The following is a 24,990-nucleotide window of genomic DNA, read 5'->3' as shown; positions in this document are numbered from 1 at the left end:
ACCCGGAAGGGCCCAGGAACTCCAGGTGAGCTCGTGATTGGCAGCCCGGGGGCGGGCTCCTGGTGACGGCTGCCCCGCCCCCTCACGTCGAGCCCGTTGGCGCCATCCTGGGGGAGGTGGGCGGGCCCCGGGGTCCCCAGCGCCCATTGGGCGTGGGGGGAGCTCCATGGTGGGCCTAGGGCCCCGCCTCCGGCTCCAGGGCCGCCAATGGGCGCGGTGCGGGGGCGGGGCGTCGGCGGGGCCCGGCGGCTGAGGCGGCTGAGGTGGCCGCTGAAGCTGAGGCGGCGGGCGCGGCCGAGATGGCGAAGAGCCGCGAAGAGAACGGGCCACGCGTGCCCGCGGCCGGGGGGAGCCTCTCGGGGGCCGGGAGGGCCTGGCCCCGGGTCCCGACGCCGCAGCGGCGGACGAGCTCAGCTCTCTGGGCTCCGACTCGGAGGCCAACGGCTTCGCCGAGCGCCGCATCGACAAATTCGGCTTTATCGTGGGCTCGCAGGGCGCCGAGGGCTCGTGAGTAGCGCCGGGGCTCGGCGCAGGGGTCGGGCGGGGGCCGGGGGCCGCGGCGGACGGCCGGGCCCGCGGGGGGCGGGGAGGCTTGTCGCGGACGGAGCCGCCCGCGGGCATGTCGGCCCCCACCCGGGGCGACCGACCCCTCTCATCCCTGGGCCGTCTCCCCTGCCCCTCGGCGGACAGACCCGTCCCTCACCCGCCCTGCACTTCCGACCTGGGAGCGGACCGGCCGCCCCCTTCTCCCCGCCCCCACCGTCCAGACTGACTGACCCGCCCCCCGGGGAGGAGTGCCCTCCCAGCTGCGGGACAGAACGACGGACGCCTGCGCCGACCCCAGCACTGCCACCCCTTCCCGAGGGTTGAGTGACCCCCTTGGTCACACAGATGGCTGCCCCTCCCCCAACACATTCTCCACACACCGCCCCACTGCCCCCACACCGGGACATCTTAGGCAGATTTCAAAAGGCTTGACCGCCCTCCACTCCACTCCACAACACACGGACCCTTCCCCCCAAGACTCAGGCCTCTGGATGGGGTGACACTTGTCAGTTTCCTTGCTGACAGCCCCACCTTTGGACTCAGTCCCGCTAGTGGAAGAGTCAGAGTGCGCCCCTCCCTGTTTGGAAGCAAATTTCTCCCTGTCACTGGCAACAGGTGGGCAGACACTCCCCCTTTCGAGTACCCAAAGGGTGATTGCACCTCACCTCCAGAACAGACTTGTCAGCTGTCTTGGTGTAAGCTGAGGATCGCTGTGTAAGCTCCTTCCAAAACACAGATGGGGTGGGGGGTGGAGGGGTGTGGACAGGCAAAGACAGCAGGGTCCCTGCTCACAGCATACCCAGATCCCCCACCCCCAGAGCACCCAGGCACCCAGCTGGCAGGCAGAGAAATGTAAGACGGTGGAGTAGCACTTCCCTCCAAGCTGAGCAAACCGGGCAAGGCACATTGCCCCACGGTCCTTACAGAGATCATACTTATGCGTTGGCAGTACTCTTAGAAAGATGAACTCCAGACCCACTCCCATCCCGGCTGTCCTGTCGTGTGAGACCAGGCTCTGCACAGAACTGACAAACCTTGTGATGTGCCTCCCTGTCTCAACAGAGACAGCCCTGAGAGGACACCGACCCAGCTCCAGGGGGTACCCTACCTTCCCTTGTGACCAGTTGTGATTGCCAAGTCTCCCCCAGCCTCTCCTATGGCTTATGGAAGTGCCTTTACTATAAGAACCCCACCCCACACAAGCAACTCCATAAGTTACTTGGATTTTCCTTAGCCCCAAAGCTTCATGTTCACCAGACTTTCTTCTTCTTTGAGAAATATAGGCTCCTTCCCTAAGGAGAGTTGTTTCCTATCCACTGGGTCTTTTTCCTCCAGGTCTCAGAGAGCTCCCCTCTCTCTGCTCCTTCACTTTGACTTGACACTGTCACAATAACCCAGGGATTGACTCATGAACATTCAAAGGGGACTTAGGGTGTATTTTTTAATTAAGAAGCAGGCACCAGGAATCAGGGACCTGGGAGAGGGGTGGGGTCTTGAGAAGTGGGAAAAAAATTCCCAGTTCCATTTGTGGGGTTTTGGAAGAAAGAGCTCAGATATGCTGGTGAATTCGAGGGGGCGTATGATCCTACTACATATCTGTCAGGCAGTTAACCAGTTCTCAGGGTATGGAGCAGTGTGATATACTGGAAAAAGTCCAGACTTAGAAAGAAAGCATGCTTGGTGACAGTGTGACCTTGGGCAAGATCCTGAATTTCTGAGCCTGTTTACTTACTGTACAGGGCAAAAGTAACACCTACTCCCAAGATTACAGTGGGGATTAAATGAAATCAGATATGTGAAAGTGCCTAGCACAGTGCCTGGCACAAGTAGTGGCCAAAAAAATGTTACTATCCTTTCTTTTCCTTCTAAGGGTCTGAGAGTTGAGAAAAATGAGGGCGTACCTCTGGTATTTGTGGACAGAGAGAGGCCCCAGTGGGAGCACCTCCCTTTGGCTGTAGTCCCTAACCACACAGCCAGACATCTGTCTTCCCCACCCTCCAGCCACAAACCCAGACTCTGCAGACACCCCTGCATCACTGGTGTCTGTAATGTTGGGGCTAAGATGGGACCCCAGGTCCCCTCCACACTTTCTTGACCCTGTCATCCAGCCTATAGTTTCTGGTATCTGAGAGCTTGGTTCTTCTCTGCTTAGTTTATATTGTGGTCTGAATAAAGCCAGAAGTAAGTCCCTGCCCAAGGCCATAAGAGGGGAAGTTATGGGAAGTTTCAGGGTGACCGCCCTGAACCCAGTCTCGTGGTTGAGGGCTAGGAGTCCATGTGCTATCCCACAGAAGTGAAACATTAGCACTGATGGCTGCAGTGTTGATGATGGGGACTCTGACTTCAGATTAAAGGTCTGTTTCAGCCATTCTGGGCCAAAGGTTGTCTCAAGATGTCCAGTTTTGGCAGTTGGGGGTTGGGGAGCATGGGAAAGAAATCAAATCAGAGGTACCCTTCTCGGGTGGCGTTGAGGTACCTCACATGAGAAGACTGTTTGAGCTGAAGGTATCTTAAGAGATTTTCCAGTTTATTCCTTTTTGCTATCCAAATGAAGAATCTGAAGCTCAGAGAGGAGAATACCTTGCTAAGATCACACAGCTTATTGGTGGCAGAACCAGTACTTAAACCCAGGGTTTCTGACTCCCAGATCATTGCCTTCACCACCCATCAAATGGCTTATGGCCCCAGCAGGAATCAGGTGCCAAACAAGTAGAACAGAAAGTTCCTAGCAGGAACCTGCCCTCACCTTCCCTGGCTCAGCACTTTTGACTCCCTCAGCTGTGTAAGAAGCTAACAAGGATAGCTCGACGTGGATAAGAGTGTTCTCATTACCAGTTCTTGAAAGTGTCACCTTCAGGGTTGGGGCCAGGCTTATTCACCATTTTCTCCTCATGTCTGCAGAGAAGCAAATGTTCAGTTAATATTTATTTACTGAGTGACTTATATTGACGGACATTGCAAGTCAGAAAGCTGAAAGTGACCTTAGAGATGGCCATCAGTCACCATATGGATAGGTAGCTGAGGCCAGAAAGGAGTGATTAGCCACATGTCTTCAGACTGTTGAGACCAAAGCCAGGAATTGGACCTAGAATTTCTGATTCCCAGTCTTAGCCTTTTCTACTTCTTCACCTTGTCTGCCTTTGGAGCCTACTCTGCAGGTCCTGAGATAGACGTGGTGTGCTCTTGATCAGCACTCCGTAAGTGGGGAAAGGCAAGAAAGTAGCCAGCCAGCAAAGGACCCTGTGGGTGGCATGGGCACAGTGGTGCTGGCAGTGTTAGTTCTTTTGGCTTGACCGGGGATTGAAATGGTTGTTGAAGGCTAGAAAGGACCAGAGGAAAAGAAAGAGTGTTCTCAGCAGGCAAGGGTGGGAGGAGACATGTTAGTGTTCCTAACAAATCTGTTTTGGGCCTTTCTGTAGCAAAGAGGAGATGGTCAGAAAGAGAAAGGAGGGTACCAGTTGGATGCAGGTCTCTTGGCCCATGGGAGATGAACTGAGAGAGGTTAGCCCCCCACCTGCCTCTACTTTTCTCATGTGATTGCCAGAGCTAGCTTTCTGAGATTGGTGCTTCCCATTCAACTTTAGTCTGTTCAGTACCACAGGCCAGATGAGGCGAGGAACTATGTTCTCTGGGATCCCCTGGGTATTGTCTTCCTGTTAGGGGAGTGAGGGATCTGAGCTGAACCCAGGGAGAAACATCTGGAATAGCAGCATTATCTCTGCTGATTTGGTTCCCTTGTCCCCTGGGTCCTTCACCACTCCTAGCTAACTATCGCACCCCTGTGACTTTGGAAGTCATAAAACTGCCTTAGTTGGCATGTCTATGAATTTAGTCTGTGCCAGAACCTACCTTTCTGCTTTCCCACTGCCTCCTGCAGTTTGTGAGCTAAGAGCATCCTCTTTTCTTGAACTGTTAAAGTTCCCCAGAGAGCATGGAACTGGCAGTGGAGTGGTCCCTGGGTGGCCCATCTGGAAGGAGGCATTTACACATGCAGGGCCTGGGTCTATGACTAGACCACAGACTCTTCATTTTCTCTCCTTCTCCTGACTTCAAAGGAAAATCCGGTTTGGTGACCCTGTGGGTGTTCTTGGGCCTCAGACAAGACTCAACTTGGTGAAGGAGGGAGCCGGCGTACCAGCTGCTGCCCTGGGAAGGTGCCTGTGTGTCCGCCTGCTAGGAAACCCTAAGCTGTGGGAAAGAGATAAGCCGCTGGGGCCTGCTTGATGTTTTTTGTCCTCCTAGCATCTGGGTCTGAAACAGGACCTCCAGAAGGCCAGTGAGGCCTGGCCACTGTCCAGCCGTCCAATCTATTTAAACTGAAGTGGAGGAAAGGTGTATTCCCTCCTTACACGAGCTCTGGAGTTTGGCTGTGTGACCTTCGACATGTTGCTTTACTTTTCTGAGCCTCAGTTTCTCATTGTGAAATGGTTATAGTAGTACTGACTTTGCATGGTTGTTGTGAACTATAAATGAGCTGATGTTTGAGAAGAGCCTACACATAGGTAGGGACGCAATGAATGTTCTCCTCTTAGACTGGAGTAGCTAGTGGTTCTGTGTTTTCATTTTCTACTCTCTACGTGGCTGTGACGATGAGCGTCAGTAAGGGGCATTCCCTATTGGCAGTAGTGAACCCTAACAAAGAGTGAATCCTCACTTTCCTTTGAGAGGACTGGTTATCCCATTCTATAGACAAGCACACTTAAGATCTGAGAAGAAAGTGTTCAAGGTTTGCCAGCTGGTAAATGGCAGAACTGGCACTGCAACTTGTTTCTCAACACTTAATCTAGTGACTCAGTCTTGCTAAGATGGCAGCAGGCAGAGTGCCAGGTGCTCACCGGTCCCTGAGGCCCCCACACCCAGTGGAAGAATAAGCAGAAACCTGGCTACCCCCCCATCTTAGTGTGGAGGGCAAGGCAGGTCTCAGTACAGTAAAAGTCTAGGGCCAGCCAAATCAGAGAGGCCAATGAGGAAGATCCTTAGAGAGGTGCTGGAAGGTTGGCTAGATCAGGGCTGGTTAGCCCTCCCATAGGCCAGAGTCCACACTGCATGGCTCATGACTCATTGAGCTTCATAGTGGTCACCTGACTTTGACATCCAGTCTTTTGGAAGTGTGGATGAGGAGGCCAGCAAGTCAATAGGATTTGGTTCTTTGGCTGGTTCTGTGGCCTGGTGGGAAGGTAGGAAGGTTTGGAGCCAGCTGAAGTGGCCCTGGCCTTTCATAGAATACGTCCTGGGGCCTTCTGGCCCTAGAAGAGAGAGGCTAGCTGTGGCCTTCCTCTAACTGTGGATGATGGGCTGCTGCTGACTCTGCTTTGTCATAGGCTTGAGCTCTTCGAGGTGTTGGGCATGGTTGGCACAAACAGGACATATCTAGGGATTCTTTTTCTCTCTCCAGTAGGAGAGTGGGTTAGCTGGCCTGGTTGAGAGGGAGCAAGAGATACTGAGCTTTTTGTGGTCTCTGTTCAGTGAACAAATTGGATGGCAAGGAGGGCTCCAAGGAGCGGCAGGTTCTTCTCCAAGGAGAAAGGAATAAGGCCTAAGGACATGGAAAACTCTATTTCAGGGTAGTGTGCAGCTGGGGAGGGTAAGTTTGAATCTTTGGACACAGCTTAAGCTAATGCAGGGGAGGCAGCTGGCAATTGAGAGCTGGCTTGACCTAATCTTGAGTGTTTTTTCTGTCCCTGGAGCTGGTGCCTTAGCTGGGACAGGTGGAAACCAGGCCAGTGCTGAGAAGGCAAAGGGGCACCATCAAACTTTACTCAGAAAGGAGAGATTCTGGGTGAGAATGTGAATTTAGACCAGTGTATAGGAAAGGGCTCTGAACCAGGCATTACAGTCAAGGAGCTGGTGTTAATTACTATTGACCCTTGTGGTACAAGACTTAGGCATATCCCCTCACCTGACTGTGGGACTCCCTGTTTTTCATACAGTGCTTATTAGGTGTGCTAGACTGAGGGAATACACACCTGATCCTGCCCTCCCAGGACTTAGAACCTACCAAGGAAGTCAGACATTACAGAAGTAGTGAAAGGCTTGGCCTGTGTATGAAAGGATTGTGAGAATCAAATGAGATAAGTGCATTAGGATCGTTGTGTAAACAAAGACTGCTGAACAGGGGTCAGACCTGACTTCTGGGCCTCACTTAGCTACTGACTAGCTGTGTGACCTTGAGAAAGTTGCCTAATCTTTTGAAACCTTAGTTTTTCCTATATATATACTGAAGTAGCTTTAGTGGGATAATGCTGAAGAGCTCTTCTGCTTCTGACATTCCGAGACTGACTTTGGAGTATATGAGAAGTGATTTGAGAAATTTTTTATGAGGCATACACACAAGTGCAAAGACTTGTCGTAGCATAGCCCACAGAGGCCACTATTTCCGGCATGCTCTGTTCCTGTTGTGAGAGGACCTTTCTTTTTGTGTAGGACTGGTGCCCATGTGGCTTTGGGAATGTTATCAAATCAAAGGGCACTTTGATTTGTCTGGCTCTTCAGTCTGCAAAGTGCTTTTATTCCCTTTGCCATATAGTAATCCTTACAGCAACAAAGGAAAATCAATAGAGTTTTATTTTACCCTGTTTACAGACAAGGAAACTGAATCTGAGCAAGTGACAGAACTGGGCCTGGAACCTAGGACCCCTCCTTTCTGATTTTCTACCTTATCAAAGCTAGTGGCCTGCCCTGCCCGCCCCATCCCAATCTCAGGACTTCAGCCCAAGCCCAAATGTCTGAAATTATCCTAGTAGGCTTCTTTAGTTGTTTTTGTTGTTGAGTTGTTAATGATGGATTGTGTACTTCCGGCCCCAGTTCTCCATACACCTCCATACAACCTCTCCATACAGCCTAATGATGGATTGTGCACTTCCTGTCCCAGGTATCCATACACCTCCATACAGCCTCTCACATGTACCCTCAAGATAAGACAGGAACAGCTGGGTAATGAGGCCCAAGAACATAGTATGAAGTCACTACTCCCCAGTACATTCTGGGCCCTGATTCTGTGTGTCCAGAGCAATTCTTCCCAGCCAGCCACTTTTGAAGGTTACTGCTTCTTTCCCTTTCCTTTTTGTCTTGGTTTCATGAAAAAGGAGAACCTAAACTCAGGCCTGGGAGAGCCCAGGTTCATAACACCAGCAGACCGGGCTTCAAGTCCTAAGTCTGTGAGGGGGCCGGCCAGGTGATGGCATTGGGAAGTTCTTGTTTTGACGATTAAGGGAGGTGATGTTGGTAAAGTACCCAGCCAGCACAGTGTCTGCCACAAAGCGTTCTTATAATTCAAGTGTGAATTATCTTCTGAGGCTTACTTCAGGCTTTTGGCATAATGATGAGAGAACAAGTTTATAAGAGTGTGAAAACTGAGATTCTCTCTGTCCACTCACCCTTTGGTCTTGGGGATAAGACAGGAGCTAGTCCCACTCATCTTGTGGTTTGGAGCTTTCTGGCCTGCCAGAGCAGGTTGGGAATCCCCCTATTAGTTCCTTATTGAGTCATTTGGAGCAGAGCCTTCAGGAGATCCTGATGCTCTGGACCCAGATCTAAGGGCCTGATCTACTTTTGTTAGCGCGTGACCACGTGGTAACCAGAAACATCTACTCTTAGTGTGAAAGATTGTTAATAGAATTGGTGTGGAGAGAGAGAGAGAGAGAGAGAGAGAGAGAGGATTTCAAATAATATAATAGTTTTCCAGTAAGACTTCCAAAATTACCCATCCCCATATAGGCAAATGCCCAGCCAAACAGGGTCAGCCCAAAGCAGGGCTGCTGAGGCCCGAAAACTTGCCACAAATCTAAGGCACTTTTTGTCAGGTAACCACAAGAAAGGGGCTACACAGTTCCCAGAGAGCTGGGACAGAAGGAAAGACTCAAAATTCAAAATGTACCACATAATAATCCACCATGAAGTCAGGATAATGACAGCCATTTGGTCTCTGCCAAGGACCAGGAGCAGCCTCCGCTTTGTCTCTTCCAAGTGCCTCTACTTGTTTCTCTCCACCTGTCTCCTTCAGGTTCCTGTTTACATGTGTTCCCCCCACCATTTACATATTCACCACACTCCTTCCCAGCTCCTTCCATTCAGGAGGTTCAGTTCATGGCACATTGGGGCTTGTAGTCCAAGGCCGCTGCTTCTAAGTGTGGGTGGGGAAAATGGCACCCAATCTATGTTCCTCCCTCTTTAATGGAGGTGTATCTGTAGCACTTTTTCTTGGACTCTAAAGATGAAACAGAATTGAGAAGAGGTGGCTCTTCTGAAAGAGTCAACTCAAAGCATGCAAGCAGAGGGCTGCCTGGGACTGCTGCCTTTCTGGGTTGTGGCACTCATATAGGGGAAAGAATTAGAGTTTGCTTCAAATTGCCACCACCCTCCTACCATGTTCCTTGTAGACTTTCATCCTGGACTTCCTTGACTTCCTCTGAGTGGCCCCCTCTGTTGTCCAGCACAGTCACAGGGTAATGCCATTTCATAAAGCCGCCTGCATGGTGGACCAGGCTTTCCTTAAAATCACCTTATTTAAGTAGGTGACACATGTAGTTATCATAATCTCCATTTTACAGAGGCAGACGCCAAATCCCTGTGAGGTTAAGTGACTTGCCACGCATCACATTCTGTCACTCTGAGTTCCCGAACCTCCAAGCTCCCCTCAAACAAGGCTTATATGCATCCCGCCTGGTAGACAGCACTCAGTGCTGGAGTTGAGTGACATAGCAGGAAGAAATCAGAGCTTGGAGTCCCCTCCTAGAGCTGTCTTCTGCTTGTTCTGGACCTTCGATACTTAATGGTTTGCTGAAAACCTGAGTCTCTTCGTTTGCAGAAGAGGGTAATAATTAGAGGACCTGACTTCTTGTCAGGATTAAATGAAATAGGCGCTGAGCACCATGTCTGGCACATAAGAAGTGCCTAGTAAGTGTTATAACAGACATTCAATTATGATAATCCAATATTAGAATCAGGAGGTTATAAAAGGTCATCATCAAGCACATTTGTGCTCAGCCCTGTATTGGGGAAGATCCAGAGCTAGTTATCAGATCAGAGAAAGTGCCCTTTATCAAGCCTTTTCTCTGTTTATCCACCTGATCGCAAGGTAGAGGATCATGTTCCCATCTCACTGTGAAGGGTACTGAGACTGAGGTCACAAGTCAATGAATTTGTTAATACATGTTAATTGATTACCAGTTGGATACTAGGCTCTGTTCTAGGCCCAGGACACCATGCAGAAAATGAGACCGGCAGAATCCCTCTAAGATGAGCCTTCTGCTGGAATGCTGCCTTAGCAGAGTGGATGGGCAGGTGAAGAAGCCTCTCCCACTCCACTGCACCGTTCCCCGGGCAGGCCGGCCTGTTCCTCATTTAACTGCGCTTGCTCATCATGGGTCTTCGGCCTGGGGCGCCCTTGACCCCTTCTTGCCTCGGCCACTGCTTGTCATTCTTTAAGGACCATCTCAAAAGGCCTCCCTGGTGGCGCAAGGGGTTAAGCACCACGCTATGAAGCAATCTGCAGCCTCTGCAGCACGAGTTCCATCCCCAGCCTGCCAGGGAGCAACTCACAAGGCTCAGCAGACCTCTCCTGTCCCACCCGCTGCTCCCCTCAGCAGTGCATTTCAGTCAGTCTGCCTGTTCTGTTCCCTGCTCTGTCTCTGGTGAATCTTCTCACCCCCTGCATCTCTGGCCTGTGCCCCAGCTCTTGTGTGCATAAATAAATATTATTTAAAAAAAATTTTTTTTTCTCTAAAACTGCCCTCACCCTGGGGGCTTCCAGCAATCTCCTAGCACCTTCTACATGCTTCCTGTGATAGCATGTATGCACTGTTATTTACTCACCCATCTGCCTCCTCTGCAGGAGTGACCTCTTCAAGGAAAAGGGCTGCTTTTTATTCATCTTTGTAGATTTAGGGCCTGGAACACAGGCTCTAGAGAGCTGTGTGTGGAATATAATGAGGTACTGATTGTGTTCTGGCCCTAGAGAAGAAAGACTTTGTAGAGATGAGAGGGAGTTCTAAATGAGACCTTGGAAGATGAGTGGTAACGAATTAGAGTTGGGGTAAAGGGTGAGGGAGGGCAAAAGCAAAGAGCAGGCCAACTAGTGATAGGACTGGGGGAGGAGGAGGTATTTCGGAGGGAATCGGTGGGTCCCACAACAGATTTTTGTTGGGGGTTGAGGGGGTGGTCACGGTAGGGGTTATTGAAGGGTTCTGGGCAGAGGAGAGACCTTAGGTAAGCTGTGAACCAGGACTCATTAGATAAGATCTAGTGATTGGTAAGGATGAGTGAGGGGGCCATACTTGAGTGGGTGGCCTCAGGGTAGCCAAAGTGACATTATGATAAGAGGACCCATCCTGGGGAATTTCAGTCACTATTCAGACCTGGTGGGGGTGGTGCTTAGGGAAGGCAAATCTGTTGAGACTACTCCCCCTGCTTTTCTGTAGTTATCTGGGATTGCTGCCCAGGGGGAGGGGGGTGGTGTCCTGTGTTCCTTGCACTTGCCTAACTGAGGAGGGAGGGGGATTCCTTGCTTTTCAGAGCCAACAAGGCTGATGCCTAAAGAGACTATTTCTTCCTTCGGACATGAGGAGTGAGGAAGAGGAACCCAGTGGAGTGGAGAGCTGGGCAGAGGCCCAGGGCACCAGTGAAGGGTGGAGAGAACCTGTTTAGCATTGTGTACTGACCCAAGGCTGGAGAGAGCAGAGCCAGGGAATTCCTTATGGGAAAGGGAGGTGGGTCCAGAACTAGTTTGCATTGGGAGTGGGGGAGAGTGAAGCAAGCCAGACTCACTCTCTCCCTGACAGGGAACGTGGATACTGCCCTGCCTCCAAGCCTGGGGCTGCCTGGCTGCAGAGTTCCAGGCTGCTGCAGACCATCTTCCTTTTCCACACTGACTCACAGCATGGCTGGGAGCAGATGGCTTGCTTCTGGGCTATAGGCCTCCTGGGCTGTCTGGGGAGAGGGGCGGATTCACTGGGTGATTTTACTGGCCTCCCAACTGACCTCCAACCTTCGGTGATTGGCATACCAACAACCCACCCTCTCCTGTTTTCCAATTTCTTTTCGTTGGTTATTATGGAGCAGGCATAAACGCTATTTATACTTTCAGTCATTACCACCTCTTAGGTTAATTAGCTCCAGAGGTTGTTAGCCAGACTGGAAAGTAGGTCAGCCTTTTATTTATCTTCACTTCTTTTTTCAGATCTGGGTTGGAGAAGGGAGCTCCCCAGCCCTTGTCCCCAGATCTGTGACTCTGCTCTCTCTGCATATCCATTTCCCAATTTTTCACATGTTTGTATTGCTCACTCCTGCCCTCCTCAGTATAGAGGGTAGCGATTCTCTCCTGAGTGATGAAGAACAGGGAAGGTGTGAGAAAGGTATCGAGGTCCTGCTATATTTATTGACTAGTTCAGTGTTCCAGGTGGCAGCTGCTACTTCCAGTCTGTGTAACTTTGAGCAGATTACTCAACCTTGCTGAGTTTTGGTTTTCTTGTCTATTAAATAGAGATAATAAAAGCTACTTCCTTGGGGAATTGTGTGTCTGTATAGTGCCTGGCAGAGTTAAGACATGGCCAGTGCCTGAGATGTGTCAGCTCTTAAAGCTTCTGTGACCCTTACTGCTGCCCTTTGAGGAGGCATTGCGTCCATATTACGGGTGGGAAGCTAGAAGCGCCAAGAGTGGCGCGGCCTGCCCCTTTCACATTGCCATAAAGTGGAACTGGGATCAGAAGCCAGGACTTACATACAGTCTGTGTGCCACTGAATAAGTTACTTAGGCTCTTAGGGAATCAGTTGCTTCATGGATAACATGGGGATCATCATGCCCTGCTACGTGTATATGTGTCTGTGTCCATGGGCCAGTCAGATGAGAAAAGGGATGTGAAAGTACTAGGTAAGCTGCAAATACTTTCCATCTAGTAGCCATTTGCTGGCCACCTACCAGGCTGAGCCTACATATACATTTTTCCTTTGTTGCAGTCCAATAAAATCTGAGGAATATGCTATGGTCCCACTTAAACATGAAGAGGTTGAAACTTAGGTAGGGAAAGTATTGCCTATGGTCTCCCAAGCGGAGGAACTGGAATGGAAACCTAGAGTCCCTCTGTTTATTCTTCCCTGCACTCCACTTGGGCTCCCCAGTGGTTGAGATTAGTAGGAACAATCTTATGGTCTGTGACCCTGGGCTTCTATGGGGGCTGTATTTCTCTTCATTTGGGATGGTTTGGAAAATGAGGCTTGGAGGACACATAGACTGGTTCCTGAGAACCAAGGTTTATCTTCCGCTATTAGATAAAGGTGTCATGGGCATGGGCCCCACACCTGATTTTGTCTGCCAGCCAGAGAGGCTAAGGTGTGCTAAGGCAGAAAGTAGATGACTGGAAAGACAAGGGGCGAGAGAACCTGCATCTGTGCTCTCAGCTCTTGGAAGCTTCAACCTCTGGGTTTGTGGGGAAGGCCAGGGAACTGGGAACCTACAGAGTGTGGGGTCAGTGGAATGCCACTGCCGCCTTGGGTCATAGCATGGCGCAGCTAAACCCTGCTAGCTCAGCTCAAGAGCCCAGCAGAATCTGGGGTCACATGTTACCTAGTTGCCCACCCTTGTCTCCTCTGTGTTTTTCCCTCAGAAGGGGGAGGATGGCAAATGGCACTATTAGCCACAGCCAGCTGAGGTTGTGCTGTGAGCTGTGCCCATCCAGCATACTGGCCTGAGAATTGGTAGGTATAGGCAGGCCACTTGCAGGAGGGTTTAGACTGCCTCCAGGGGCTTGAGGACCAGAGATAGAGCCCCACAGTTACATCTGGAGAATGACCTGATTTCCTCACAGCCATCCCAGGGGACTTAGAAGCAGCACATCAGTCACTGTGGCAAAAGGATAGCGCCCTGGTTCTGCAACTTACTTACTCACTTTGTGATTTTGCCCAAGTCATACAACCTCTCTGAGTCAAGTTTTTCATGGGACAGATGGAAATAGTAATTAATTTATGAGGGATCCTCTACCTCACTAGGCTGTTAGGGACACACACAAAGTTGCTGTAGACAGCAGTATAGCCCTGAATGCAAGCAGAAGAAATTAATCATATCATGGAAAAAACCAGGCAGGGATTTGTCGAACACCTGCGAGGTACATTGCAGGACTTACAGATCCAGTCCAGTTAGGGAGGGACATTGCTAAGAATATGAGCCAAGAATGAGTCAAGAAATGAAATACTCGTTTCAAGACTTCATGTCTTGACTCATTAATTGAGCCTGAAATCAATTTTGGGTAGAATAACATAAAATCGAATCCAAAACATCAGGGTACAATTAAAAGTATACTCACCAGTACAGTGTAAGAGTAGGTAGTTTCATAAAATGCATCCCAGTATATTGAATTATATGTTTTATGTATTTGTTACATATTAAATATATTTAAATTATATGTGTTGATATCTGTATTTACAATCTCAGTATAAAATGTATTTCTTGCTGTCAGCAAAATATGAGAAATGGTGTTTTAAGTCAAGATGCAGGTCTTCAGGTCAGAGGACATTTAATGAGGCCTGTGCAGGTGTGGGAGCTGTCTGGTGGCTGAGCGCTTAACCTATAGGGGCAGGGGAGTGTATGTAGCACAAGAGACAGGAGCAGACTGCACAGTCAGGCAAATTTGGATTGGAGTCCCAGTTCTATTACTTACAGCCACGTGCTTTGGAACCATGTAGTAGTCTTACTAAGTTTTGGATTCTACTTCTGGAAAACAGAGAATGATATTATCTTAGGCAATTATGACATATAAATGAGATTAATATAAATCATTTAGGAAGAAATTGGTAAGTAGTAAATGATGTACAAATGGTAACTACCATTTACTGCTGCTATCACTGATGTTGTGGCCTTTATTGTTACATTGGGCCCTTTGAGGATTGCTGTGACCTGGAGAGAAGAAAAAGCATCCAGATAGAGATGAGTGGATGTCAAGGGATAAGCATGTGTGCCTGATATGGGCCTGGTCTGGCTGAGCAGTCTTTTTTTTTTTTTCCTTTCTTAAATATTTATTTATGCATACAAGAACTGGGGTGCAGGTCAGAGGTGCGGGGGGGTGAGAGGATTCACCAGAGACAGAAAGGAGAGAACAGGACAGGTAGATCTACTGAAATCCACTGCTGAGGGGAGCAATGGGCAAGACAGGAGAGGTCTGCTGTGCCATGTAGGTAGCTCCCTGGTCGGCTGGGGATCAAACTCGTGCTGCGGAGGCTGTGGATATCTTCACAGTTCTGTGCTTCACCCCTTGCGCCACCAGGAAAGCCCCTGGCTGAGCAGTCTTAAAAGGGGGTGTTGAAGATTACAGGTAAAAGGTACCAGGAAAATTTTGGCATTAGTGGAGACAAAAGTTTAACAATACAGAAACTTCAACAATAGGATCACTTCACCTGAAGATAATGAGGCCCCATTCTTGGAGGAGTTCCAGCAGAGGTTGGCCTGCTAGAGACTCTTCAACATTAGGCTACCTTATGGAAAGGGGTTTTCCAGAGGGTGAGTGAAGCCCTCAGTCCAAAACATACATGGGCCATTTGGTTCTGTCCATTTGGTTAGCTTCCCTGTTACTGGAAACTGGCTCATGCACTTCCTCACTGTCAGGAAGCAGCTATCTCAGGGCCTCTTCACCATCACGCTGTTTGCAGGGATGCCTCTGACCCCAAGTTCATCTCAAGGCTCCTTTCTGGGAATCCTTTGAGAGGCATTCACACTGCAGGCCATCCAATCACATAGGGAAGTTCAGGAAGACAAGGAGACTCTCCTGTTTTAGAAAGAATTCCCTATAAAACAGCAGTCTGATCAGCTGCCTTCCAAGATCCTGACTAACTAGACTAGGGGATAAGTTAACATTTTGATTTTTTAAAAGTGGATAGCCTGCAACTTTTCAGGATCACACACCCTGTGCATAAAAACTAGTCTGCCCAGTTAGAGTGCCCGTGATTTGCTGAGTGCAGAGTTGCCTTGTGTTCCTTCTCACCATCTCCAGGTTAGTTAAATACCTCTGCTGCTGGAAAAGCCACACAAGTGACCACATTTCCTTGAAATTTTCCCAGATTAAGATTTTCAAAATAAAAATGGATCTTTCAGTTGACATGTACAATTAAAGTAGTAGTATTTTCCTTGTTTCTAAGAAGATTTTGTCAAATTAATGGTGTTTCTTAAAATCAGTAGTATCTTTGACTCCAGGAAATATGGGTGTCTGTTTTGCATTCAGTTGAAATTCTGGTTTGAGGTTTGATGTTGGGGCTTTGAAGCTGCGAAAGCTGTCATCTGGCATTATTTAAAAGAATTTGAACATTTGTATCTGCAGTTGGGAGAATGCATATCTCTGAGACCCTACAGTCAGATCTTATAACAGAGACAGACCAGGTTGAGGTTTCAGATGGACATGTATTTTTTTGGGGGCGGGGAGGCATGTATTTAGTCCATAGAAATTCTGTTGTTTTTTTTTTCTAAAGATTTATTTATTTATACAAGCACTGGGTACAGTCAGAAGCGCAGGAGAGTGAGAGAATTCACCAGAGCCAGAGCAGGGAGCAGAACAGACAGACTGACGAAATACACTGCTGAGGGGAGCAGCAGGTGGCAGGAGAGGTCTGCGTGCCATGTGGTACCCTCACCCGGCGGCCGGGGATCTAACCGGCACTGCAGAGGCTGTGTGTTTTTTCTTTTTTTAAAAAAATCATTTGGAGGTGAAAACCTTGCCCTCTATGAACCTCAGTTTTCTCATCTGCTTAGTGGGAGAATTAGATCAGATATCATTCACATCCATAACTGCTAGAACTTCCTGTTGACTCAGTGTGGGCAGCCTCCTTCCTTTAGCGAACTAGAAGGCTCATCCCCTGAACTTGTTACATAAGCAAGTGCTTTTTAGGTGGTTGGAGGCATCATGGCCTGTGATGCATGGGCCTTTGGTTTCTGCTCCCTGGGTGTTTGGGGGTTGCTTGGAGACACAAGTCTGTTTGTAAATTACCTGACTTAAAGGTGTGGTCTCTGCTTTTCTCCCACAGGAGGGAGAGGAAGGGAGTGTCCTCATGCCCAGGTTCTTCTGCCTCTAGGTGATGAGAGGATCAGCAGTTCAGGAGGGTGATAACATGTGTCAGTGGGTTGAGGGACCAAATTTGATGTTCCTCCTTACTTGTTCAGTTCCAAGCCTGCTCTGGGGCCTGTGGAGTTCCCTAGATAAAAAGCACTGAAGAAGAGGACCTGCCCTTTTGTGTCTGCTGGTCTCCGCTCTGCCAGGGCCCCTCCCTCTGATCGTCTAACCAGTAAAAGTCACAGCAGCACATTTCCTTCCTGCAGAGAGAAAATCTGAGAGGCCTGCGCCAAGCCCCACCATGTCCTGAGAACCTCCTGTCAGTCTCTTGAGTGTCTTTAACCCTGTGCTCCTTTCTGGGAGGTCAGGCAGAACTGAGTGCAGGTTCTTGGCTAAGCTCTGCTTTGGGTTTGAGTTTGGGTTTTTCCACTCATTTGACTGACTGGGGAAGAATACTTCCCTGAACATTACCTTTCAGAACAGTCAAGTAATTTTTCACTTAGAGAAAAAAAAATGTGAAGGCACCAAAAAGAAATTTAAAAGGTCCGTAAAATCCACCACTTTAAAAATAATTTTAAGAATGTGTGGGGCCTCCCCGGTGGCGCGGGGTTGAGCGCTGGGTTGTGAAGCTGCCCGCAGCCTCTGCAGCACCGGTTGGATCCCGGGCTGCTCCCCGGCCACTGGAGGAGGGTCCCACATGGCGCGCAGACCTCTCCTGCCGCCCGCTGCTCCCCTCAGCAGTGTACTTTGGTCCTTCTGCCTGCTCTGCTCCCCGCTCTGGCTCTGGTGATTCTCTCACCCTCCCAAGCTCCTCTGACTGTACCCAGTGCTTGAATAAATAAACAAACAAACAAATAAATAAATAGATAAATAAATAAATAAAAAGAATTGTGTAGAGAGAGGTGCTCACATACATTTTTCTTCCCTTTGTTCAAAACTAATCTTGCTCTTTTGGCTAAATAAGAAAGCATATGTAGAATACCCAGCTTGCAAATGTTAAAGTCTCCTCCTCTTTGCCCCTCAGTGTTTTGTGGACTCATTAATTCCGCAGAGACTCACTCAGAGCAAACCAACCTCCTTGAAGCATCTGAGCTGCTTTGGTGCTGGTTTGCCTGCCTGGGGTGGTTCTCCCCTTTGGCTCTAGATGGCATTCAGTGCCCAAAGAATGTCAATACTGAGTGGGCCAGGACTTTGTTCTAGTCATAGGAGTATTTCCCCATAGTCTGCCCTAGAATATGCCTGCACAGAGCTATGATAGTTGCTCAGTTTGTATATGTACAACTACAAATGATGGTGTTTGATGGGGCTTTAAAGTGTGTGTAGGATTTCGAGAGGTAGAGACAATTTGGAGAGCATTCCAGCAAAGGGCCTATCATGAGTAAAGGTTGAGAAGTGGGGAAGGGCCAGGGCATAAGAAACTGTGAGTAACCAGTTTTGCCAGAATGGAGATGTGAACATTTCCATACTTGTTTGATGAGTTTTTTCATCCAACCCTGCACCTCACACAGACCTTCTAAAGAGGCTTATTATTGGGGCCAAGCCAGGATCAGAATGCTTTGCTTTGATGTACAAGTGCAGGCATTCAGGCACAATAACTCATGGCTCCTCAACACATTGAGGGGTGAGCACTTGAACCTAGTATCTCTTTGGCCTACCATCTAGGGAAGGGGCAGCCTTCCCTCTCAACCGTGATTGGACAGTCATGAAATAACAACCCCCAAAGAGGCTACAGGACAGAGGGCAGGAAGAATGGAGGCTTTGTCTTCTTTTGGTGCCTCTGATGGGCTCTCCCCTCTGCTTCACAGGCTGGAGGAAGTCCCCTTGGAGGTGCTGAGACAGAGGGAGTCCAAGTGGCTGGACATGCTCAACAACTGGGACAAATGGATGGCCAAGAAGCACAAAAAGGTGAGAGGCTGACTTTGGGCCTTGGGCTGAAAGTTGGGGACCTGGGGAGGAAGAGAAAGAGGAAGGAACTGCATTAGTTTGCAAGAGTAGGGGCTTTACCAACTGCCAGCTGGCTGGGGAGCAGAACCTAGCCATTACTTGGTCCTCCCAGACTCATGTAAACTTTGTCCTAGAGTCCAACTTTAAAGCCTCTCTTAGCCAAAGCCTTTATAGGCAGCTTCCCTCCAGCCCTGCTGGCAGAAGTCCGTATTGTTGCTTACCAACTATCAGGGAGGATATTATAATACTAGTAATAGCTAATGTGTGTTGATTACTTGACTTGAATAATCCTTACATACTCTGAAAAGGTTGGTGGTAGTAGTACCTATAGACTTAAGATTTGAACCCAGATGGTCTCGCTTTAGTGTCTGTATTCCACCTCAGAAAGGGCCTTCTTTACCATCTAGATTAATTTGATGAGTTCCCTCTCACCTCCTGGTCAAAGCAAAAGAAAAGTAACCTCACAATGTATGGTATTATAAAAATGAAATCACCCAGGCTTCCTTTTCTAATCAGGCTGTCTTTAGGCACTAATCCTATCACCCCATGGAAATGTCCTATCCCACCATGCTTATCTGTGTGTATTATTGCCCTCAGCTACCTTAGCTAGGTCTAGTTACACCCTGGCCTGGAGGAGGCCTATCCAGAGCCTCATCATATCTGGGGGCTCTCTGCACAAGTTCCCAGTACACAGAGTGAACCTGCTGGCCTATGTTGTCAGCTGACCCACTGGTCTGGTCCAGATTGGTACAGCTAGCAGTGGGGCCTAGCAAGCTCAAGACAGGTTAGGTATGGGCTTGGGCCCAGACCCATGCCTGTGGCTAGCTGTGTCACTGGACCAGTTTCCCCAGCCCTGTGAGAATGACAATCAGGAGGCTCCCACAAGGCGGTGACTATAAAGCCCTAAGCCACCAAGGCCTGGGCTCTTTCTTACTGTTCTGTCTGGGCTTTGGGGCACTAATGTTTTTGCTTACTAGAATATCTTTCTCTTTAAAAAAACTTTTTTTTAAGGCAGCTAAACTGCTTCCTGCCTGACTCGGGAACTGTCTTCCTGCTTCTTCATCCCTCAGGCTCTTATCTGAGTTTCAGCTCCCTGTAGTGACTAGTGGTTGGCAGATAGTGGCTTGGTTTTTTTTTTGCCCCAGCCTCCCTGGCAAACACAGATTCCAGAGGGAACCTAGGGGAGGTCCTGTTAGGAGGACAATCAGCACAACTTCCTCTTCCCCTTTGCTTCCCTGCACTGTGATTAGAGGCCAAGGGCAACCCCTGCCCAGCAGGAGCCACCACAGGAGTGCTTTACCCAACCCACCCCAGAGGCCTTAACCCTCTGATGCATTCCTCAGCTGTGGCCACACTGGCCTTGGGATTTCTTCCGGCCTGGCCCTGCAGGCTTGAGCTTTCTCTGTGGCACAGGAAAAACAATACCTGCTTCAGGAAGTGGGTTCAGACCAGTATTTCTCCAGGACTCAACCTAAGTCCTCAGGAGGGAGCCAGGCACTGCAGGGAGGCGGGGTTGTGGCTGGAATGCTGTGTTCCCCTGAAGGGCTCTGTTCAAACTGTGACCCTGCCCTTCTGGAGTTCAGTAGGCAGGGTGTGCCCTCAGACAAGATGTTGCAACAGAGAATGCTAACCCCTCCAGCTTTCCACTCGCTGAAGCACTTTCTCTGGCTTTATCCATACTGACGCCCACCATTGTCCCCCCACTAAGATAGGTATGTAGAATATTGCTCTCTCATACCTATGTGCTGAGAACTCCAGAGGCAAGAGTGGGAAAAGCTGGCTGTACTCCTACCTCTCCATCCCCACCTCCCCACCCTGAGTGGTGGGCTGAAGGTGTTCCTAGGCTCCCCTGGGGCCAAGTATGTTGTGTGGCTAGCTCAGGCTGATCTCAGCCCTGAGGGAATACTAAAGGACCTATGACTCTGGGCCATATTGCATCTCTCTGCTAAACCCTATCCAGACCAAGCCTCCTTAAGGACACCCTTGTCCTACAGCAGCAGGAAACTGTTCCCAGAATCTGGGGCAGCTCCCTTCCACTCCCTTCCTCTCCCTGCTTTGTAGGCAATCCCAGAAACTTGGACCAGTCATTCTGCCCTTCACCTACTGCCCTCAGCCTGTCTGCCTGTCTTTTTCCTGGTTCTTGACTCTCTCTGACCCTTGGAAAGTTTTATTTACAGTGGTCATCAGGAAGGCTGTGCCTCCTGCGCTCCCTTCTCTGAGAGCTTCTGACAGTACTATCCGAGGGGGTTTCCAGGTCAGGGGAAGTTAGGTGTGAGCCCAAGACCTTGGGGAGTCAGGCTTTTTCAGATGAGAGGAAGTCATCATTCTACAGGAATGGTGACTCTGCCTTTGCCCTTACTTTCCTTCACCCTTGGCCTTGAGGTCAAGGAGGACAGTAGGTGCTGCCTCAGACCCTCACTCTACCCCAAGCCCAGGGGGAACTCACCTCTCTGAGTCTGAGAGGCAACCTAAGTGGAAAATCCCACGAGCTTGGATCCCTCTAGCCTATGTGGTATAGGTGCTAGGTAGTAGGGTCCCTTGTGGTGTGATCTTTATAATTTTCCCACTCTGTGCCTTAGTTTCCCCATTTGTAAAAGCTGTGATGGTTTTACAAACTGGCATTTGTCAATGGGAGCCTTTTTCTGGTAAAAATAGCTAGCATATGATTTAGATACTACTAACTCGGGGTCATAAACTACCTCCAAACACATCCCCTTCACCTCTTCTGGGTGGGAAGATGTATGCCATTTTAGCAAGGGTTGGTAGCTATGGGAGCTCAGGGTCAGGAAGAGCAGAAGAGAGGGGATTCTGATGAAAACAGAGCCATTCTGATCAGCTCTTCTGAGTTGTACTGAGATTTCGTCTCTCTAGATAGATTGTTAAACAAAACCCCCATGCACGTGCCCAGGTCACATTCTGCGGGGCTCCTCTAACTTGATTGGCCCCATTTTGATTTAGAAAATTCTGATGGGGATTCAGAATCCTGTGGTAGACCTCAGGAATGCCTGTGCTGTCACTGGATCAGGGAATGTGGGGACCCTGCCATCAACCGGTAGCAACGCATCTAACTGCAGTTACGCTGCCCCCGCCTCCCACCTGCATTCCTCTGCCCCAGTTGTAGATCTGCATTGTGGCGTTATTAGGAGAGTCCGCTTTCCTTACTGACATGTTCACTGAAGGCGCTCTAAGTACCGTCAGAGGGGCACAGCTGGCACACAGCCTCTGGGGTTGCTGCATGGCAAATATATGGGCACAAAACTCCTTTTGACTTTCAGATCCGACTGCGGTGCCAGAAGGGCATTCCACCTTCTCTTCGGGGCCGGGCTTGGCAGTATCTATCAGGAAGCAAGGTGAAGCTACTCCAGAACCTTGGAAAGTTTGATGTGAGTTGCCTTTCTTTCCACATCTTCCCCTCTGCCCTGTCTCTTGGTATCCTCTGTGTGCTCACCATTAAGTGTCCAGCTGCCCATCCAACTCTTTCTCTTTCTTTTTTTTTAAAGATTTTATTTTTGTATAGAACTGGGTATAGACCAGAGGTTCTCTGTGTGTGTGTGTGGTGTGTGAGTATGTGTGTGTGTGTGAGAGAGAGAGAGAGAGAGAGAGAGGGGATTCACTAGAGACAGAGTGGGGAGCAGAACAGGTGGATTTACTGAAATACACTGCTGAGGGGAGCAGTGGGCGAGACAGGAAAGGTCTGCCATACCCTTTATGGGTTAGCTCTCTGTCTGGGGATCAAACTCAGGTGCCTTCAAGATTATAGTGCTGAGACTTAACCCCTAGGCTACCAGGGATGCCCCCAGCTCTTTCTCTTGACAACCACTCAAGTTTGCTCTTGGGCTCAGCAGGCTACCTCTCAGTCCTTGGTCATCAGGAAGGGACACTCAGACCTTTTCCCTAACTGCTTTGGATCCTGTACTCTGATCTTTGGGGATCTGCTAGCAGGGCTGGAGGGCCCTCAACACTTCCTGGCCTCCCATCCTCTACTCTTTCATCTGCCTCATCCAAACCTGGACAGACACAATTCACCTGTGTTGGTTGTGGGGTTGTCAGCCCCAGGTATGGCAGAGCCAAGCTAATATCCAGAAGTCAGAAGCAAGTCAGTTGTCAGAGTGTGCTCGCTGCAGCCATACCTTCTCCTACACATCTCCATCCCTAGTTCCCTACCCTATAGCTATGAAAGCCCCCCACTCATGGGGCTTTCTGGGCCTCCCCTTGGCAGGGCAGCTCCTCCAGACTGCTGCCTTAGGGAACTATGGGAGGTAGTTGTCTTCCCTGGGGTTGCCCTGGCTTACCTGCCAGACCTTACCTGGCCCCAGGCATCAAAGCTTTCTCCCAGGCTCTTGGGGACTGATAGTGAAGTAGAGCTGCCAAACACTAGCTTTTTGCTGACATACTTTATGCTTCAGCGAATACTCTAGTCCTGCCAAATCCATTCCCTGAGGAGTGGGGGCAGAGCAGGGTAACCTAGAGTTTGACCTGGAGGGGATGAGAGCTGTCTGCTGGCAGCACTGGGCCCTGAAGGGCTGGGGACAGGATGCTGGAGGAGTATCTGGCTGGGGGCAGTTCTAATTAGAGCAACTGGACTATTCTACAGAGCACCAATATCAGGCCCTACTCGAGTATCTTTTCCACTCGAGTTTTCTCTCCAGTGGCTATATCTCGTTTATTTCAGGGGACATCCCAGGTTGAAGATGAGAGGTTCAGGGGTGGGAACCCCACCCTAAGTCTTTACTTTACCTCCAGCTGCCCAGCAGACATGAGAGCCAAGAGCTTGGGCACCCCTGCAGCCTCCCAACCAACCCCACAGTTATTGCGTGTATGCATTATGTGTGTTGAGTGCTTCCATCTGGAGAAGTTTTGCCATCCCTGAGGGGCCTTGAAGGTTGCTTGTGGGAGGAGGTAGAGTTGCTGAGAAAGGCCTTCTGAATGTTCTAAAGCTGAATGATGGGTCCCCAAGGTAGTCCTGGGTGCCAATCAGTGGTTTGTAGGTGCTCCTGCAAGGACTTTGCCTATAGGTGACATGGCAGAAGTGAACAGGGCTAAGAGGTTCCCTCTGCTGTGGGTATATGAACCCTGAGGGAAGGGTACAGTGATAGGGCTGTTGGTAGCAGCATGTACCTACCTGTTCCTGTGCTCCCCCAGAGACCCAGGTGGCTGATCCTAGCTTCAGCTGCTGGGGCAGGTTTTGCAGCCCTGGTAGCTCTGTCTTCTCTTGTACTTGCTATTTCTTCCTCCTTCCTTGGGCAATGCAGGACTTTCTGTCCTTTTGTAACCTGATTTTCTTTTCTAGCTTCAGCTTATAATGGAACCAACATTTTCAGTCTTTTATGGAGGTTGTAATAACTGCTTCATCTGCCACCAGTCCTCACCTGCCTTTCATTCCCAGTGTCCCTTCTCCACAAAGACCCTGCAACTACCTCTCTTCCTCTCTCACCAGCCCATGTGTGGTCAGGTGCCTTGGGCTGCTGAAGTACCAGGCAAGCATATCCTAGGAACTTACTTTGGGTTCTCAGGCCCCCACTTCTTGGGAACCCTCAGGAGAATTTGTGGGAACCTCCTTCCCTTTCCAACAAAATCAAATCTGCAGGTACTTAGTATCCAGCCTGGGGCCTGACATGGCACATAGGATGAACACAGACTCCCATCTTGAGATCTGTATGGGGCTCTAGAGGTTATATGCTGATCTCCTTGGCCGTGCACCTGCCCAACCCCTCCTTCCATCCTCCATCTTGAATCTTCTGTCAACTTTTCCTCTTAGTACATACTTTCCCACGTCAAGTTACCTGGCATCCTAGGGTCTTCAGTTTAATGCTGGGACATCCCCCCTGAGGGAGCACAAGAGGGAAAGGGGCTTATATCAAGTTACCTGCTAATCAGGGACAGGGCCGGGACCTGCACCCATTGGAGTGTTTGCTAAGGACCCACCTTCCTCCTGGGGGACTCCTGACGCTGCTCTGGCCCTAAAGGTGATGTGCACTTAGTCTACTTCCCTGTTCAAGCCTCTGAGTTTCCTTTTTAGTGATTCTTTCATTTTAAAGTTGAGGTATGAATTTACATAGGTAAAATGCACATATTTAAACTGTGCAGCTCACTGAATTTTGACAAATAGACATACCCACTAACCAATATGGAAATCAAGATATAGAACATTTAAATGATGGAGATGATTTTTCTTTTTATGATAGCTTGATTTTTATAAACAGCACTCATTTTTTTTTAAATATAAATTATGGTTTATTTTTTATTTTTTAAGAAACCAGTTTCTTAAAATTTCAAAAATAAACAGATTAGAATGACTTAGGGCACATATCCCCCACAAAAATGATAATTATGAATAATAAAAACTTGCATTGCTATCCATAGAATAATAATATAAAGGTAAACTAAACCATCATGGTTTAGTGTAAGATAGATCAATGAAATATATTCAAAATAACAAACTACCAATTATTAATAAGAGTTATAATGATAAAAT

At 49.1% G+C, this 24,990-nt stretch overlaps 1 protein-coding gene across 1 annotated transcript in view; it reads left to right on the top strand.

The window, feature by feature from the left end:
- The first annotated feature begins 279 nt into the window (after positions 1–279).
- The window catches only part of TBC1D10A (TBC1 domain family member 10A), a 29,542-nt gene continuing 4,831 nt past the window's right edge, over positions 280–24,990 (top strand). The window contains 4 exon segments of the mRNA XM_037510870.2: positions 280–360; positions 363–507; positions 18,377–18,476; positions 21,791–21,898. Coding sequence (XP_037366767.1) covers positions 300–360; positions 363–507; positions 18,377–18,476; positions 21,791–21,898 — 414 coding nt within the window. The 5' untranslated portion in view covers positions 280–299.

This window comes from Talpa occidentalis, unplaced genomic scaffold, assembly GCF_014898055.3.
Source record: "Talpa occidentalis isolate TD23 unplaced genomic scaffold, MPIMG_talOcc4v2.1 talOcc4.14, whole genome shotgun sequence".
Lineage (NCBI taxonomy): Eukaryota > Metazoa > Chordata > Mammalia > Eulipotyphla > Talpidae > Talpa > Talpa occidentalis.
This window is presented reverse-complemented; position numbering and strand designations above follow the sequence as displayed.